Source organism: Saccostrea echinata, unplaced genomic scaffold, assembly GCF_033153115.1.
Source record: "Saccostrea echinata isolate AGI-Se365-2 ecotype Australia unplaced genomic scaffold, CSIRO_AGI_Sech_v1 ptg000054l, whole genome shotgun sequence".
Taxonomy (NCBI): domain Eukaryota; kingdom Metazoa; phylum Mollusca; class Bivalvia; order Ostreida; family Ostreidae; genus Saccostrea; species Saccostrea echinata.
In genome coordinates this window covers 28,265,550-28,283,832 of record NW_026889803.1, presented here as the reverse complement: position 1 = coordinate 28,283,832, position 18,283 = coordinate 28,265,550, and the positions used below count along the sequence as shown (strand labels likewise).

Below are 18,283 nucleotides of genomic sequence, written 5' to 3'. Positions count from 1 at the left end.
ATGTATCGATCGGGATAGTCCTAAGAGTAATTAGTCTGCTTATAAGGTCGAAGTCTGCATTCCCTCGCTCTATATGCATGCTTATCTTTAAAGTCCTTATGCAATTTATTCATTTAGAAAGCACTTAATTTATTATTAACATTGTTGCACTGAATTAAGACTAATGTCTTCGCATCTACATGCATGCTTATACTTTCAAATACTTAATTATTAATTCAAAAGTATTTATTATCAACAAAATGGCACTAAATTAAGATAAATAAATTCCTTTGGGGGTACATGGTGATAATAATCGCATTGTAGTGACTGGCGAAAATGTGTTTAGAAAGTCGATGGTAAATGGGGAGGGGGGGGGGATATCATCATGAATGTATTCCCATTCTCTATCAGACAAGCTTTTAATGCCATAGCATTTGATGAATTTTATTTATTCAACAATAATTGCAGAGATACGAGATTTGTTAATCCATTATGCTCAGCTCCTTTTATTCATTTCTGTTAACAGAAAAACCCATTCTCATAGAGTCTGCTGGTAGTCAACGCTGCTTGAATTTGAAGTTGAATGAATCCAGCCACCCGAAATGGATCGATACATAGATTTTCCTGGCATTCTTGATTATGCTGCCAGGTTTATTAATTTTTTGTTCGCAAGATCACAATAGAAGCATAACAAACACATCCACGGTACGAGCTAACGTGTGACTGAGCAATCCAAGTTAATGAATCACATATCTGCATGCGGAAGTAATGCATCTTGAAATAGAAGCATTTTATACAAAAAAATTCACAATGGACAGAGTTCTTGAAATGTTAACAACTGACCTCTACCGACCTTAGAATTTTTATTGGGTAAGTTCATAAGTCATAATTCGAATGGAGAAATTGTATTGTTAACATGGAATGACCTAGATTGATGCTGTATATGATACATTGATAGGTTGGCAACGCTTGCTTGTATTATTTATAGATATGAATAATTATATAATGTGCATTTTTTTTTATATATATGCAGCGGTATTTATGAATATACATGTACATTGTTGTAATAATGGCGAATGGATTAACACTAGTTATAAGGAAATATACAAGGTATCTGCTAATGTTGCCAGTTTGATGGGATATTGATTCAAACTCGCAGGTAAATGTACAGAACTGAAGCTTGCTTGGTGAGTGTAAAAAATAAGAAAATAAAAATCATTCTTGTTGCTTTACTTAATATTATTAACCTTTAATGCCTATTACAACTGGCGAAAGCAAACCTTCAAGCATACTAGTACGGAAAATATTATCTATTTTTAAAATATAAGCAAATTAATTGTATCAAGATTCCTAGATGTATTTTTTTTTTTTTTTGGAAAAAAGACATTTGTAACAATGCGAAAGGTTTCTCCAGAAACATGCTATCTTTTAATTATCTTTTAAAAATTAACAATTGTATTCAATTGGATCATTGATTATTGCCGTTGTATCAACTGAAGGTTTCTTGAAGTGTTTTAAAGGTAAATTTGTGTATGTATAAATGGTTCTCAGAAATTATACCTGAAATATCAAAAGCCCCCCCCCCCCCGTGTTAAAACTACTCCGTCTCCTAGACTGTAAATAGCATCTTTTAAATCATTTTATAATTTAAGCTTAGCTATAGCAAACAACAAAATTATTATATTAAGGCTTTGAAAAGTATTTTTAAATTAAAAAAATTACGTCAGTAATAAAAAGAAGCACCACAGTATTGAAAATATTCCGAATCTAATACAAAGAGTTCATATCATTAACATTGTATTCACTTCTAATTCTTTTTACATCCTTTTTTACATCATATTTTACTGGGAAATCAATACTTTAAACCCTTTGGGACTAAAAAGTCCAAGAATACTCCTAACGTTTTGTTTAACGTCATTAAGCATGTTACCTTTACTCCTGGTTCAGTCTGTATTTTGATGTTTAAGTCCTTTGTTGGTCTCTTAACTTCTCTACAGCAAGTTTAAAACTGAAATTGCTATTAGAACTCTTTTTCTGGATAAAGAATTTCCTTTGAATGCTTCATTTTGTTTTAAATCAATGAATAGGTTATTTTTTTTTATCGGGTCTTTATATTGTTTACATGCAGGAGGTTGGAACGGTAGAGCACACTTCCATAGTGATGAAGATTTACATAATTATTTAGTTGTTAATTTTACTAAATGAATAAACTTTTCAAATAAAGTTAATAAATTTGTGTGTTTTATATCAGTGTATATAATGATAAAGAAAAAATTAAGGAAAAAGTACTTTGTAGTTTTCAAGGAAATTAAGATATTTTCACAAGATATTCTAGTATACAAACTGCTTTAATAAGTACAAATACCATATAAAAGTATAATGCAGCTTTGTTATGGATGCTTCTATAGTTTTGTTGATGTTTTGTTGTAACAGAGGCAGTTTTTGGTACAAGATGAAAATTACTTGGACCCGACGTAATAGTTAATATTCAATCAAGAAAGGTTTTCCATCATATCCCGACACGAATGGATAGCAAAATTGTATCCAAAAAGTAGTTATGGCACTTTCAATATACATATATACATACACTGCGTTCGCTACATGTATCAATTATTTCGTTATATTTCCATTTAACGCTCTCCTCGTGCAATCAGTATCTCTTGTCAGATACTATTTGATTGAAACATTTTGGTATGAATATTCATATTTTTTAAGCATTTGGTTATCGTTTTTATGTCAGAAAATCATGAACCAAAAGCACAGATCTTAGGAGTGACAGGTTTCATCTGCTACCTTTAGAATCTGTGTCAAAGTTCATTATCCTGCTAGAGAGCCCAAACTAAGTTCAGTCAAGTTGTACCAATCAACAATGACAGCGCATATTCCCCCAAAGGAATCCGATTCATTAACGTTTTGCATTGAATCAATAAATCATTCTTTCTTGTTGTACTCTTTCGATTTTCAGTCCATAAAATAAAATGAGGAATCCTCACTTTTGGGATATTTTCGTAGGAGATAGCCTTCAGGAGGAAAAAATGCAGCACAATTTGAGATCATGAAAATTTGATTAAGGCCTGTTTTAGCCCCCAGTGTGTAGGCTTTTTATGGCTGCGTAATTTAGTATATTTCCTTCTTATTCTTGTTATCACAGTTTGGTATCTGTACCTTTCTCTTAGTGAATTCTTTTTTCCAAAATGCTATAGATAATTAAATTGAAATGCTACATATAATTTAATTGATAGAACATATACATGGCCGTAGGAACCGGGGAACACGAGAGAAAACATAGCTATTATATGCTTGTGCCCCCTCAATTAAAACGTCTGATGACCTTTTTTTCTTGCTTGTCAAGGAATTTTTGGTAGTTGATAGTGCCGCCTCAACTGAAAATGTATAGCTGTGCCCCCCTCCCCCCCCCCCCCAAACTAAAATTGCTTCCTACGGGCCTGATATGACAGTAACAAAGTTAGAAATATCAAAGTTTATTCTACAGTGATCATATATGACATAAATTGCTGATTTGCAACAGAAACTATTTCAAAACTTTTAATGCTAACCATTTCAAATAATGGTTAGAAACGCTACAGAATATGCAATAATGTTCGGTCGATAGGATTTTCATTGTTAAAAATGGCTGCCATACATCTATCAGTTTCAAAAGCATAAAGTTGCGGCGCGTTATTGATTTCTACTTCAGACACAGAAAATTTTCCTGTATTGATAGACCAAAAATATGCCAGCAGACGTGTCAGATGTAATCTTACTATGTTTCTGATTCATAATTATTGTTGCAGTGATGGATGTGATTTCCAATATGGATGGAACACCATTTAAAATTCAATTTCTATTGTAGAATTGAATATCATTAGTTAAAGATGATGTCGAGGGAAAGTGAGGATGACGACCAAATCACGGACTTGGAAGTTTCTCATGCCGAAATGAGAGCCATGTTATGGGGCAGGCAACGAGAAAAGAGTGTTAGTGATAATTCAGTGTCGTCCAAAGCAGACGATCAGGTGACGTCACATCGAGCTGAGAGAGCGGCAAGTCTCAGCGAAGAATGGAAGGAATTAAAGCGACTTCGTAGTACAGAGGGACAATCAGAAAATTTAAACATGAGGCAACACAAAACACAAAGTAAGCTTTCGGTTTGGAAAAACTTTATCGCCTTATGTACTGGATTGATGTTTGCTTTTATGTCCTTCTTACCGCTTCGAAATATTCAAACAAGCATATTTCCAGAATATTATCTAGGCACAATATCACTTGGTCTAATTTATGGTAGTTTTGTGATTGGTTGTGTTGTTTCCCCTTGGCTTGTCCAAAATGCGCGTCCAAAGGGATTGATATTATTTTCTTTGATCTCACACGTATTTTATGTGACATCAAACTTGTTTCCATCTGTATGGACACTTCTTCCCATGTCTGTTGTATTTGGATTTCTTCAGGCCCCTTTATGGTCTGTACAAGAACTCTTAATTGGAAGTTACGGTACAAGTTATTCTTCCATCACTGGGATTAGAATAGAACGTTCCATTCATCAATTTCAGAGCGTTTTCGTCGTATTTTGTCATTCTGCTCAGATTTTTGGTAATTTAATACAGAGTGTTACGTTGAGATTTGATGAAAATTACACCCATGCCAAAGTTTCTGCTTACGAAACACATATATCCACCTGTAACTCTTCCCTGTGTGGGGATAGTATCCATACGTCATACGATGAAACATTTGGAGAAAAAATTCTGCGTTACTTTGTGGAAGATTTCGACAGACCGGACTACTTACAAATTTTGAAGCTACTTTATTTGTGGCTGGCTTGTTGTTCAGTGATTCTTATAGGATGTTGTTTAAGAAAGCCAGATATTATCATCAATAAGAGAAAAACACCATTTTGGGATAAAATCTGCGATGTTCTGAGCTTTTTCAGAACCAAGACCTTTCTTATGCTTGGATTGTTGATGGTATTTACCGGTATGCAGCAAGCCATCGTTATCAGTGACGTCACAAAGGTAAGAAATACATGTACATCCTTCTGACATGGCTGCAACATCATACACACATATCTTTAATTAAAAAAGTTGACGACTGAAGTTCGTGCTTTTAATTAGACCTAAAGAGCTTACCAATGATTAATTAAAAACATAATATTCATTACAAAAAAAAGTTTTGACCATTCCCTATGAATGGAATCCTTTTCAAAAATAAAACATTTTAAATGAAAATATGATTTATCATATTCTTACACGAAAAATCAGTTACAAGATAGGTCATGATGATCGTATTTATTTAGACCGAACAATAATATATCAATTTATCAATTTAGTTTAATATTTGACAAACTTTGTACTTGGAGGAAAAAAATGTAAAAATATCCCGAAATTAGTCTTATATGTCAATTAAAGCGAAGATCATAGGTATAATCAAGAATGTATTATTTATCAAAAACATAAAAGGCTGGCTTTATCTCGGTAACTTCTTTATTTAATTATAGTAAACGGTGTTACATGAAGGAGGTAAATTGCGGAAGTCTCCTACTCATATTTCACGGAAATATCAATTGCGATGGTACAAAATAATTGGTGACAATGTTTGCCAAGTCAACACAAAAGGACCAATTACGTTGTTTTGATTACTAAGGATTCTCTCTCTCTCCCTCTCTCTCTGATTAGAAGGTGTAGAATTTTTTTCAAGTTCAGCTTACTATGCATATGTAGTTTCGAAGGCTCTTTACTGAATTTTGAATAAACTTTCACATCAGAGCAATTCTTCAGTATCTTTTCTTCATGTATTGAAATAAATGTTTCTATGACAATTTGTACCCAAGAATTTTCTCAACAACTTAAAAAATATTTTGATAAAAGACATTTTTATGGAAAGTCACATGTATAATACTTGTAAAGTAATAGCAATTAAAAGAATGAAGAGTATGTTGGTTGCATCTTTTACCAACATAAATGCTTTTACAGCAGTCATGCGTGATAACTTAGCGATATATTGCATTCTTAGCTAAGCATACTAATATTACATGTACATTAGCAGAAAAACAAAATCTAAAAAACCTTTATAGAGAATTAAAAGAAAAGTCGTTGTTCGTTAAATCATTCAATTGCATGAGCACTTAATGCAATTGAACGGAGATAGATCTCCAGTGTTGGACAAAAAAAGGAAATAAAGATTAAATTTAAACCTTTTGATATATCAGTTAACATTAAAATATAGTTACTGTAAAATATGTATAACATGCCATAATCTTAAAAGTATTGAAGAAATGAATTAGTTTGAAAAACGGCATTTACAAACTTAAGTAGACACAATCGACCAATTTCTAGGTACTTAAACACACCTTTTTTGAGCAAGTCCCCGATATAAATATCCCATTTATTGACAGTATGTCTACCAAAAATGAGTAAAGATGTAGATCTTTCCGTTAACTTAAACCCACTAATACATAAAAAAGTTTTGATAACACAGTCATATATATTTCATGAAAATATTTGAATTTCGGGTATTCGAGATCTAGAATCAGTATCACAGAATTCCAAAGCTTGTTTTAAATTGCATGGCCCATCGTTAAAATATCGATCTGACTGATAAAAATAACCATCTCTCTCTCTCTCTTTCTTTCTCTGGTTCAATTCTAATTCCATTTATTCCCCAAAGTATGATTTTTGTTAACCAAATTTTTCATAAAAATATTTCATTTCAAAACATCAGAATATTGCATTAAAAACTTAATTAACACAGTAGTTGATTTGGCTTTTATACAATCGAAGCTATGGGCTATGGACATACATGTGTATTTAAGTTCAAATTCTACTTTTAGTTTTCAAAACCAGGTTATAATATTTGACATTCCAGTGGTATTATTGCTTTTTATCCAAATCACCTAGGTGTAGAAAATAATTTTCTTAAAAATTATGAAATACTGTATAATGATTTTAGTAGGTAATCCTTGGCATACATTCTATGACCTCAATTTACAAAGGTGCTAGTGTATGATTGATTGTCAGAAGGTACCATCATTTATTTTTTTAATTTTGTATTTAAATCATGTTCTAATTGACTGGCCACATCGATTATTTGCCAGTAAACATGATGCTCATGGGTTTTGACGATCACCTGGCTCCGGAGCCATAAAACTTAGACGAGCTCACTTTTGATCTCGCTTTAACAAAAGGAATATACTGTATACAGGGAAATTTTCGCCCCAGTTTTATTTTCGCCCCGTTTGCCCGACTCAAAGGAGGGCGAATTTAAAACGGGATGAATTCGAAGAGCACCGTATATTTTCTTAAACAGAACTGATTGGACGAATTTAAAACGGGGCAAAATTGTTTGAATATGTGAAAGGGCGAAAATAACGCGGGGCGAAAATAACCCTGTATACAGTATAGTGAAAAAGTGAGGCTGAGATCAAGTGAGCTCATCTACGTTTTATGACCCCAGGGCCTGAGTGTCATGAGTTTTTCAGGCAGTGACTAATTTCGTCCCAACCTATAGTACATCAAAGATGTACATGTATACTTTCAATGTTTGACCGACTTAGCGTCCAGTGGGGTTTGAACTATGTTCTCTGAGGCCATGATTTATATAATTTTGGTAGAGGATTATGTGTAAATAATAATTATCCAAACAATTTGTCTGCTAGATGTCCGTGAGGGGAAAATGTGTTCAAAGGTTTAAAATACTCGTATTTTCGATATACATGTATAACTTAACAACCCCGTCCTCTTGCCTGACTGCTTGGGGCCAGAGGGCATCAATTTAAAATGTAGATCATAGTAATCATGAAATAAGTTTGATTATTATATGTCCTTTAGCGAAGAAAATTTTGAAAGATGTACTGTATTTAAAATATACAACTGCTATAACTCTATCTAAAGCTTTAGTCTGGACCCAATTGAGAGCCATTAATTTTGCAATTTTACTAAAAAGGCTAGTAACTCATTGCAATAGTGCAAGCAGTTTGAACTGCATACTAGAGAAGATTTTGGAAAATCTAATGGACGTATTTTAATATATATTAACTACTGATAGAAAGCTAAAATATTTATTATAATCATGCAAACAGTTTGCCTGCTAAATATCAATGGAAATATAAGCTAAATTAATTATAAAATTCATCGAGAAAAGAGCAAGAACCACTTAGAGCCTCTTTTGGCCCTGAGAATTTCGGAAAAATCGAAACTGCTCAGTTTTGGTTGAAAATGCAGTATTTATCACTTGGACCCTTGGTGACCATGTATCTATTGAACATGTTGTAATTTTCTCTCTAGTCAATGTATTATGACGTCATAAAATGCGTCATTTTCCTCATATCCTGTAAATTCCTTTAAAAATGGCCAAAAGTTAAAGTATTTTTTCAATATTTCATATAGAGCACAACCTCTGATCCAAAATATGCAATTACATAAAGAATGATCTGTTTCTTAAGATCATAAAACATGTTTTAATTTTTGGATCGTGGGTTGTGCTCATATTTTAATTCTTTGCTGAAGATAGTCAAATACGCATGTTTTCTGCAAAATTCAAGAACATTGCATTTTCTAATAGATTGATATCCAATACCTGGATTCTCAAAAAGAAATTTTGTTACAGGAAATGAAAGAACAAAGGTTGTTTTATATTTTAGATGTACGGCACGGACACATTGGGTATGGGGATGATAGGGTACCTTATGATGTGTTACGGCACTTCACAGTTGGCTATGTTACTGGTAATCGAAAAGCTACAGAAAAGACTCAAGTCTGTGTTTTTTGTTCTTCAAGGTAAGGAGACACAATAAGAATTGTTATGAATAGTTTTCATACTGGTTCAAACAAGCTGAGAATGGGTGTTAATAATTTTATCAAGCATAAGAAGAAAAAAGCTCATAAATTGTCTTATTTATATACTTGTAATATAATATTGGGTAATGTAAATTTAAAAAAAAATTAATTTTCTGAAAAGAAAGAAAATAGAAATAATCCGATCCTGGAGAAAAAATTATGTTATTAATTTAGCAGCAGCTGTAAAGATAATTCACTACTGAATTGATTTCAAATAGGAAAAAATATTATTTGCAGATTTTTGAATTAATATTTCAGTATTTTACATGTATCTACTTTATGAATTGATGAAAAGTGTTTCATTACTTAAGCAACTATGATGTGCTATTCGATGAGCCTTCGACGACTTGTACAAGTAGCAAATAGAGTGAAATGGAACAATGATACCGGGATATTTTCTATATTTTTTTTTTTTATGAAATGAAAATTTAAGGGAACTTCTCGTGTTTGACACAACTTTCGCCAGAGAACGAAGTGTGTTTCTGGCTAATGTTTCATTCTAAAATAATACGTCCCTTGCACTATATGGTAGTGAGATTTTCCCCAACATCAATCTTTCCACAAAGAAATTGAGGTCACTGTTGAGGATGCAAATAAGACCCGCAGGAAACAGAAAAAAGTATTTCGTGATAAAAGAGCCGTATATCGATTAACCTAATGAATTTAGTATCGATTGAAGGGTTATGTGTTAGATAGTTTGCCACCTATAATAAAATTATAAAACATTTATCCATTGACTTTATTGGGTTTTTACGTCAACCTTATACTTGTGATGGTCATTAGCCTCTTCCGGATCTTTTAATTTTACAAATTTCTTTCAGGTATGATTTTTGTAATTTTGGAGTACTAGTCTATGTGAATTTTTGAGAAAAGGACGTGAGACAAAATGTTAGACGTTCATCAGTTATAAGGCTTGATACTAAAGTAACGTCAGAACCGCTATAAAATCTTGAAGAATCGGAAGTCATCAAAAAAAATTTACATCCTTTTTCTTATACCCTTTTCTATTTTGAATGTTACCTAAAATCTTATTCCCGATCATGACAAGGAGCACATGGCAGGTGTGCCGGTCGGCAGGGAATGCTCACTCCTCCATGGCACCTGATCCCACCTCTGATATTTTTATTATTCCCAACAACCAACATGAATTAGAATTACATGTACCATATCTATATTGGATTCCGAAACATAATAAAAATCCTTACAAACAAAGGTACATAGAGGGTTCCAGTAAATGTTTTACCAAGCCTCTTCTTTACTCCTCACTAAAATATTAACAGTAGTAAAGGAGAAACTTCAGGAGTACTTTGCAGCAATATATTCGAGAGGTGGTGTAAATCAGATGTGGATATTCAAAAATTCCAAGGGACTTTTGGAAAATTTGAAATCACAAATTTTACCAAAATCAACAACATAAAAACTTATGACTTTTCGACTTTATATACAACCATTCCCTAAGATAAATTAAAATCCAGGCTTTTTGATATCATTGACAGCTGTTTTTTCAATATAAATTGAACTCGTAAATTTACTTACCTTGTCATTGGTCATTTGCAAAATTATTTTGTTAACAAAATTCTGATTGTACGCACAAGTACTCTTAAGTTGATATTAAAAAGATGCTTGAGTTTCTGATTGACAATATCTATGTGGTTTTTGGAGACCAGGTCTTCCAACAATCTATTGGAATTCCCATGGGTACCAATTGCGCCCCGTTGTTAGCAGACCTATTTTGTATTCATATGAAGCAGAATTTGTTTAAAATCTTATACGTGAAAAGACAAAAACACTTGCTGTGGCCTTCAACTGGACATTGCTTTTAAATTTTCATATTTTTTAAAATTATTTTTAATGCTCTTTTGTTATTGAGCGCTTTATTTTTATTTATTTATTTGGTAAATTATTGTTAATTTAAACCAACTTTTAATTGCGTGCGAGAAATATCCGCGAGTTCGTTACATTGCTCTTTTTTGGCGAATATTTCTTGCGGTGAATATTACTTATTTCATTCTATATTTATGTAGAGTATTTCCTCTGTCGCGAAAATTAGTCCTTGTGGATAGATAGAAACTGTCAAATCGCGGATACATCTTCTATATTGTCGAACTCGAGTAATTGACATTAAAGGTTGGTTAATCGACGCTACACGAGAAGAAATTCGAACAATGGAATGAATATGGAACAGTTTCAATGATTTTGAGAATAAAATACATGTAATTCAAGGCACAAATTGCAAGTGCAGATAACATAAAACGTGTGTCACGGATATTTAATAGCTTTGTACATATGAATGAACAGAAAATAAGTGACGAAAAGTAACGTCAAAAATGCTTAGATGATGTTGGGATAAATGTAAGCAAAAGTTATGTTTTTTAAGGAGGCTTGGGGGTCCACAAATTAACCATCAGATATAACTTATTTTTTTTAGATATGATATCTTAAGCTGTCAACTATCATTTGGCAAACAAAAAATTCATACATTTTAGTTTTAAACTTTGATCATATATGGAGCTACAACCACCCAGCACTCTTAATATTTCAAAAAGTATGCCATATATCTGATGGAAATTTTTATGCAACATTGAAAATACAGGTAGAAGAATCAATATGTTCCATTTTGTGGATAATTTCCAATAATTTAAGATTAATATATAGCAGTTGTAGCATTCCTTTTGGATCAGCACTTATATAAACTAATAGGATGTATAATCAAAATAAGAAGCATTAATACGTTAGATGTGAAAATATGAATTGAGGTATAAGATTAATTCACATACCGGTATTGAAAGAAAATTTCAGTGTGTCAATTTGGCATCAAAAAGTATTGCAAGAAATTTATTTATGTTTTGCTAGAGGTGAGCATTTAAGTCTTGTCAATTTAGCAACAACAAAAATGAAATTAATCACAAAAAGAAATTAATTCGTATATTTGAAATTTGTGTATTAAACAACCTAGACAAATCTAGTGAGGGGAAAGCATTACATTTTGGCATTATTTTAATACCATAGAAAATGGGCAATAACTCTGTAAAGCCATTCAAATTTTTCCGGAAATAATTAGGAGAAAATTGCTTATTTTTTAAAATAGCATGATCTGGTTTAAAATGTTTTGAGACTATCTTATAGTGAAATATGGAGATAACGAACATTATTCAAGCTAAAAATCCATTTAAACAGTACAAATCGGAAGCAGAGCAAACACGAACCTCCAAAAACATCAGAGGTGGCACCAGGTGCCATGGAGGAGGGAGCATCCCCTGCCGACCTTGTCATGATTGGGAAATAAGGGTGACTTTAAACGAGAATGTTGATATTCTTGTTTCATCAACTTTTATGTCAATAACCTACCTCATTTTAGAAATTGTTCATACGTAGAACATGCCCTTGAGTATCGAATGAACTGAGAGATATGTACCCCATATGCAGGTTATAAGGGTATATTGCTGCATAAGTAGGGGAAGTTGACGATTGAAAATTTAAATTATCATAAAGCTTTATCGTTAGATTACCTTTAACGTTTTTTTTCTAGTAAAATATCAAGATATGAAACAGATGTGTCTGATTCTGTGGTATCTTTTATTTCAAGTTCACTGGGATATATAGTGTCGACATATGAATGGAAATGACCATTGTTAATCTATAATACGTCGTCGATATATCTAAATGTCGAGTTGAAGGCCACAGCAAGAGATTTCTATTCCTCATATATAAGATTTTGAATAAATTCTACTTCATATGAATACAAAAATAGGTCTGCTAACAACGGGGCGCAATTGGTAACCATAGAAATTCCAATAGATTGTTGGAAGACCTGGTCTCCAAAAACCGCTAGATATTGTCAATCGGTAATTCAAGCATCTTATTAATATCTACTTGTGTACTTGTGTGTACAATCGGAATGTTTTTAACAAAAGGATTTTGCAAATGACAAGGAAAGTAAATTTACGAGTTCCATTTTTATTGGAAAAAAACCCAGCTGTCAATGAAGTCAAAAAGCCTTGACTTAGTTTATCGTGGGGAATGGATGTATATAGAGTTGAAAAGTCGTAGGTTTTTATGTTACATGTATTGATTTTGGTAAAATTTGTGATTTCAAATTTTCCAAAAGTTCCTTGGAATTTTTAAGTAACCACACCTGATTTACACCACTTCTCGAATATAATGTTGCACAGTACTCCTGAAGATTCTTCTTCACTGCTGTTAATATTTTAGTGAGTAGTAAAGAAAGAGGCTTGGTAGAACATTTACTGGGACCCGCTGTGTATCTTTGTTTGTAAGGACTTTTATGAAGTTTCGGAATCCAAGATCATTTATTCACATAGAAAATATAAATGAATGGTTTGCATTTTATTTTAATTTTTTTTCATCATTTTTGGAAGGGTGTAAATTAAAAAAAATTAGCAGTTAATATAGAGTTTAAGGAAGGAGAAAAAATTACTTCAGATTATGTTTTATTCTGAAAAAATAATTTCATATATTATCTCAATACTAAGTGCAGTGAAAAATAAATACATGAAGAGGTTATAGACAACACTTATCCAATATTTTGATAATTAACCACAACCAGCATTATATTATGAAGAAAAAAGCAACGAACACCCCGCCTAAGTGCATGTATCTGTAATAAATTTTTGCGGTGTATAAAAATTTTCAATTACATCTAAAAATGCCATCCCATGTAGTTTATTTTTACATGTACTTTATATGTTCGAGATGGAAAAGTGTACTAAGAATTGAATTCAAATTCATCGTAATAACAAATATGTGCCCCCTTTTCTATTGTAATTTATGTAGAAAGTTGATGACCCCAAAATAATGCTCTCTACTCTTCAAATATTGTTAGATTTTTTTCAGCATTTATATTTTATGAGTACTACAATTTATTTTTTACTAAACATTTTCTGTCGCAATAAGTTTTTATGTTAAACAATAAATTGACTAGACTACTCTTTTAATTCACCATATGGGAATTTAAACAACAGCGTTTTAGGCAATGCCATTTCTGTGTTATCAAATAGAATTACTAAATTCTTTCCAAGAAAAATGAATAAATTTTCCATTTGAAATCCTATAAAAATCAACATTAAAAAATGATGTTTGAAATCACTTATTTTGACCTTTTCGCAATCTGTATGATGAACTCAAAGATATGGATATTTATAATTAGACCTTAAACAGCTTACATTTTGACATTTATACAATGAAATTAGATGATCATAAATTGCATTAATTCAATGCACAGTGATAGATAATTTAGTCTCTCTTTTTTTTTATTAAGGATTCCTGGTCACACAGGGTCTTCTCCTAGTGCTGTATATATGGGAGCCACACTCTGACTCCGTTTACAGTATCCTGGGATTCATGAGCCTTTGGGGAGCTCTCGACGCCGTTTGGCAGTCTCAAGTACAAGGTGAGATCATAAACAATTGTTCCCAAAGTGACTTTCATTCATGTTATTACAAAACTAATCACTTGTATGGGCATCTATCCTCCACTTACATTAGCAATTAACTATATGCCATGACTCAAACGTCTGAATGCGTAAATAATTTGTATTTCTGAGGTTGTTGTCTCTATTCCGGGGCTAATTTAGGGAAAAAGACCTGGCGGCCTAGATGTCGAGAGCAGTTCAGTAATTCTAGTTTATGTTTAAATAAAATGACTGGATTATCTGCATAAATATACATCGAAATTTAACATTGATATGTTAGCCACAGTAACGAACTGTTACTTGATTAATTGAACTTTCCGTAATAGTATCAGTAACTTGTCGGTTCACTCAGTAATTTTGTAGTCGATATTAGAGATATTGGGAGATTTTCTTGAAAATGATTGCATTGTTGCATGATGCTAGAATTATGGCAGCTATCCAAGAAAACAGAAACATTGTCCAACAAAAATTTTCCCTTTCCAGCAATTGATCGTGTCATTCTAAGTGAGTTGTGGGAAAATAAATGAGTTCCATTTAGAATAAAGTTTCCATCAAATCGGATTTTACAGGATAACGAGATCGCTGGAAATCAATAAATGAATTACGGAAACAGAAATTTATTGTGAAACATCATTTTATGGGATGTAAGTTCTTTTGATGTCAAACACAAAAGAAAATAATACTGTCCCGAAAATCTAAGAAATGTCTTTAACATGAAATTAGAACAAGAATGGTTTTTAATTTTTTTTTTTTTTGAGATGATCATCAATGTACTTATGTTTTAAAATCTCTGTTTTACATCCTGCAGTTGTTTATAGTGTCATGACAATCTAAGAAATGGCTTTAACATGAAATTAGAATAAGAATGGTTTTTAATATTTTTTTTTATTGAGATGATCATCAATGTACTTACGTTTTAAAATCTCTGTTTTACACCCTGCAGTTGTTTATAGTGTCATGACAAAGTATTTAGCGTTTTCAAGAGTTATCAATCTTGTACCTTTATATCTTTTCTACAGAACCGAATGCTTGCATTAGACACGTTGTAGGCTTTAAGACAAACTACAGAATGTTATGTTTTATGAAAGTTTGTTTTATAAATCTTCGTATTTGAACATTGAAGAATATGTATTATTTTTACTTTTCCTAACCCTCTGCTCCCACTCATCGAGATAACAGATTATAAAACTCTTCACTTATTTGAGAAGCAGGAGCAATGTCCAAACACGGTGTTTCTTCATTTTATTGACATTAGGAAAATGTGTACACAGACACATAGTGCAAATATGATATTGAATTTCTAAAATGATATATCTTAAGATATATCTAATACATGTACATCAATCGAGCCTTGTTCATTTATTCTTTCTTTCGAATGTATCTTATTTCTGTTAAAGCAAAAACAAGTAAATAATTTTAAAATACATGCGTTTGTCGACCCCTCGAATTAAATACATTTACATGTATATTAAATGGTAAAGATGATGAAATCCGGGACAGGTTTAAACCCTATTGTCCGTATTGTATGTATGATTTTTTATTACATAATAGTTTAAGGTAGCTAGGTATTTTCAACCATAGTATTCATAATCTTAATACATTGTAATCTAAACATTAGACAATCCAGATTCTTTGCAAATTAAGACAGAGATGAAATAGACTTGATATACTTTGTCAGTGTTTCAACTTTTAATATTTTACATTTATTGACTGGGTTCGAGGACAACATGCGTTTTGTCGGACCCAAGAACCAAAGGTCCGAGACGGTTAGGCCGAAGGCAAACAGTTTGGTTCGAGGGGTCGACAAAACGCATTTTGCCCGAGAACACAGTCAATAAGTGTTTTGCTATACATTTTATTTATTTATTTATTTATTGACATGCATTTTGTACTGGCTTCCATGATGTAAATTTTCGGTCAATTCTTTCACTGTCGAACATCAACGAATGAAAATAAGATTTAGTAGATCCCGCCCACAGTGTGACGTAAGCGGTCCAATTATCTCATCGACTGGTCAAATATCTCAGCCTGCGTTCAAACATCGATTTGTTTTATTATCGCTCAGTGAAAAATTAGATGTTACTTTATAAACTTTTTAATATAGATTTCTAAGGGAACCAATTTTTAAAGATATAACAATTTCTTTTATTATTTATTCAACTGAAAATGATTGCGTCGCATCGGAAAGACGTTTGTATTTATATATGCCTTGAGTTTCGTACATTTTATCCATAACAGAAAACATCTTAATTTTTTTCAAAACTATCTGCCATTTCTCTCCTCAAATTTCAGGTATATTGGTGTCGTCTGCTGTCCGCAAAGAGCCTGCCGTAATTTGTTACAGAGTGTGTCAGGGTTTGGGACTATGTGCTGTCTTCTTCTCTTCAATGGTTCTCACGCTCCTGTACAAAGTGTGTCTAATTGGATCCACCCTTGTGTTAGGTGTCATTGGGTATCTCATCATGGAGGTATCTAATAATCCAGTAACACCTATAGAAAATAGAGCATTTAATGTTTAGTTAACGATGTCTTTTAAATGTGCATACATTTTCGTATTCTTGAAGTATTTGTTCATTTGTTATGGATTCAAAACACGCTAATACAAAAAGATACCATTGGCAATATACTACATATATCTAGAAGTTTAGCACTAAACGACAAAAAGATTTTCACCTGGGGAATTGTTTTCAATTAATACATGACCATTGTTCTATCAAAGTCAGCATTTTCTGTAAAAAAAAAAAAAAATCAATGAAATGCGTTGCACAAAAATTGTGTATTAAGTTTCTAAAAATACGTAGCTTACTAGTATTAAGTTTTATACAAATAAATGTATGTTATTACTTGTAGATTTTTAAGAGATCAATTCCCTAGTAGATCTTTATTTCATGCCTTTATTTTCCGCTTATTAGCTCAATATTTATGAGGAATTTTCTACTTTATTAATTTTTAAGCAAGCAATTTATTAATTTTTTTTCTGTACTTTTCTATAGGCTGTAAATATTTTATTTTGCTGAAAATCGTACATCTTTCAAAGCAAAATTGAAAAGTTTGTATAAACGTTAAAAAGAGCCGCTTGTGTGTCATTAATTGTATTTTCGTGGGTTAGATGACAGTTTAACTGAATAATTTTGTGGAAATAAAAGCTGCAACTGCTAAGAATATTTGGAATAGTGATATGCATTGTTAACCCATTGGAGATGTATTGTTGTGTAATCCTGTGGTATTTTTTTATGTTCTGGGTGAGACATGTGCAAAATTCACAACCGATAGTTATATGTTGTAAAATTGCATTTACCTCCAGTCAGTTCAAAATTACATGATTATATATCTGTGTATTGATTTTGAAAAGAAGATTTTTGGGATCCTTTTTTAATGATTTGAACTGGCGCATTTTTTTAACATTAACAAATATTTTGTCATTCAAGATTGGTTAATTTTAAGGAATTTTGTGACGTACAGGTGTAATTTAGACTGGATAAAACAGCCAAATTTTGTAGCCCGACGTTTTTTGGTCACATTTAAACACAACGTTCAGAAATGTGCAATGCTTTGTGTCATCTTTGAATATCAGTATCTTTTCAGTCATTATACAGACATTTAGATTTGTATAGCTTTAATTAATTTATAAAATATAATTTCTAACTTGCAACGAATTCATTATACTTTTAGCTTATTTTATGCAACTTTATTTAATCAATAAAAATATTATGTGTCATTTGAATTGAGCTGTTTTGAAAAGAACAAAAAATCACAGTAACAGGTATTTTCTTTTACTAAAAACCTAAGATAATCATAGTTTCCCCCGCTATTTTAACGAATTTTAAATTACAGGAAAAAAATAATCAACTTTACCATTCTCTTCCTATACTTAAAAGCATGTTTGTCCTGTTCATTGTCGTCTTCCTATGAGTTGATTAGAGAAACGTTCAGTACAATTTTACTCCTGTTAAAAAATGTCAGTTTTATGGTATATGTATAATTAAATCAATAATATAAAAGCATATCTGAAAAATGATCTAATTGCGCTGTAAATCAAACAAAG

General features: G+C 31.8%; 1 protein-coding gene across 1 annotated transcript; it reads left to right on the top strand.

The window, feature by feature from the left end:
- Positions 1-781: 781 nt before the first annotated feature.
- On the top strand, positions 782-17,944 carry LOC133205970 (protein unc-93 homolog A-like). Its single transcript, XM_061341876.1, has 5 exons — positions 782-849; positions 3,833-4,988; positions 8,612-8,747; positions 14,086-14,217; positions 16,531-17,944. The coding sequence occupies exons 2-5, from the start codon at positions 3,855-3,857 to the stop codon at positions 16,755-16,757; spliced, it is 1,629 nt and encodes a 542-aa protein (XP_061197860.1). The 5' UTR covers positions 782-849; positions 3,833-3,854; the 3' UTR covers positions 16,758-17,944.
- The last annotated feature ends 339 nt before the right edge of the window (positions 17,945-18,283 follow it).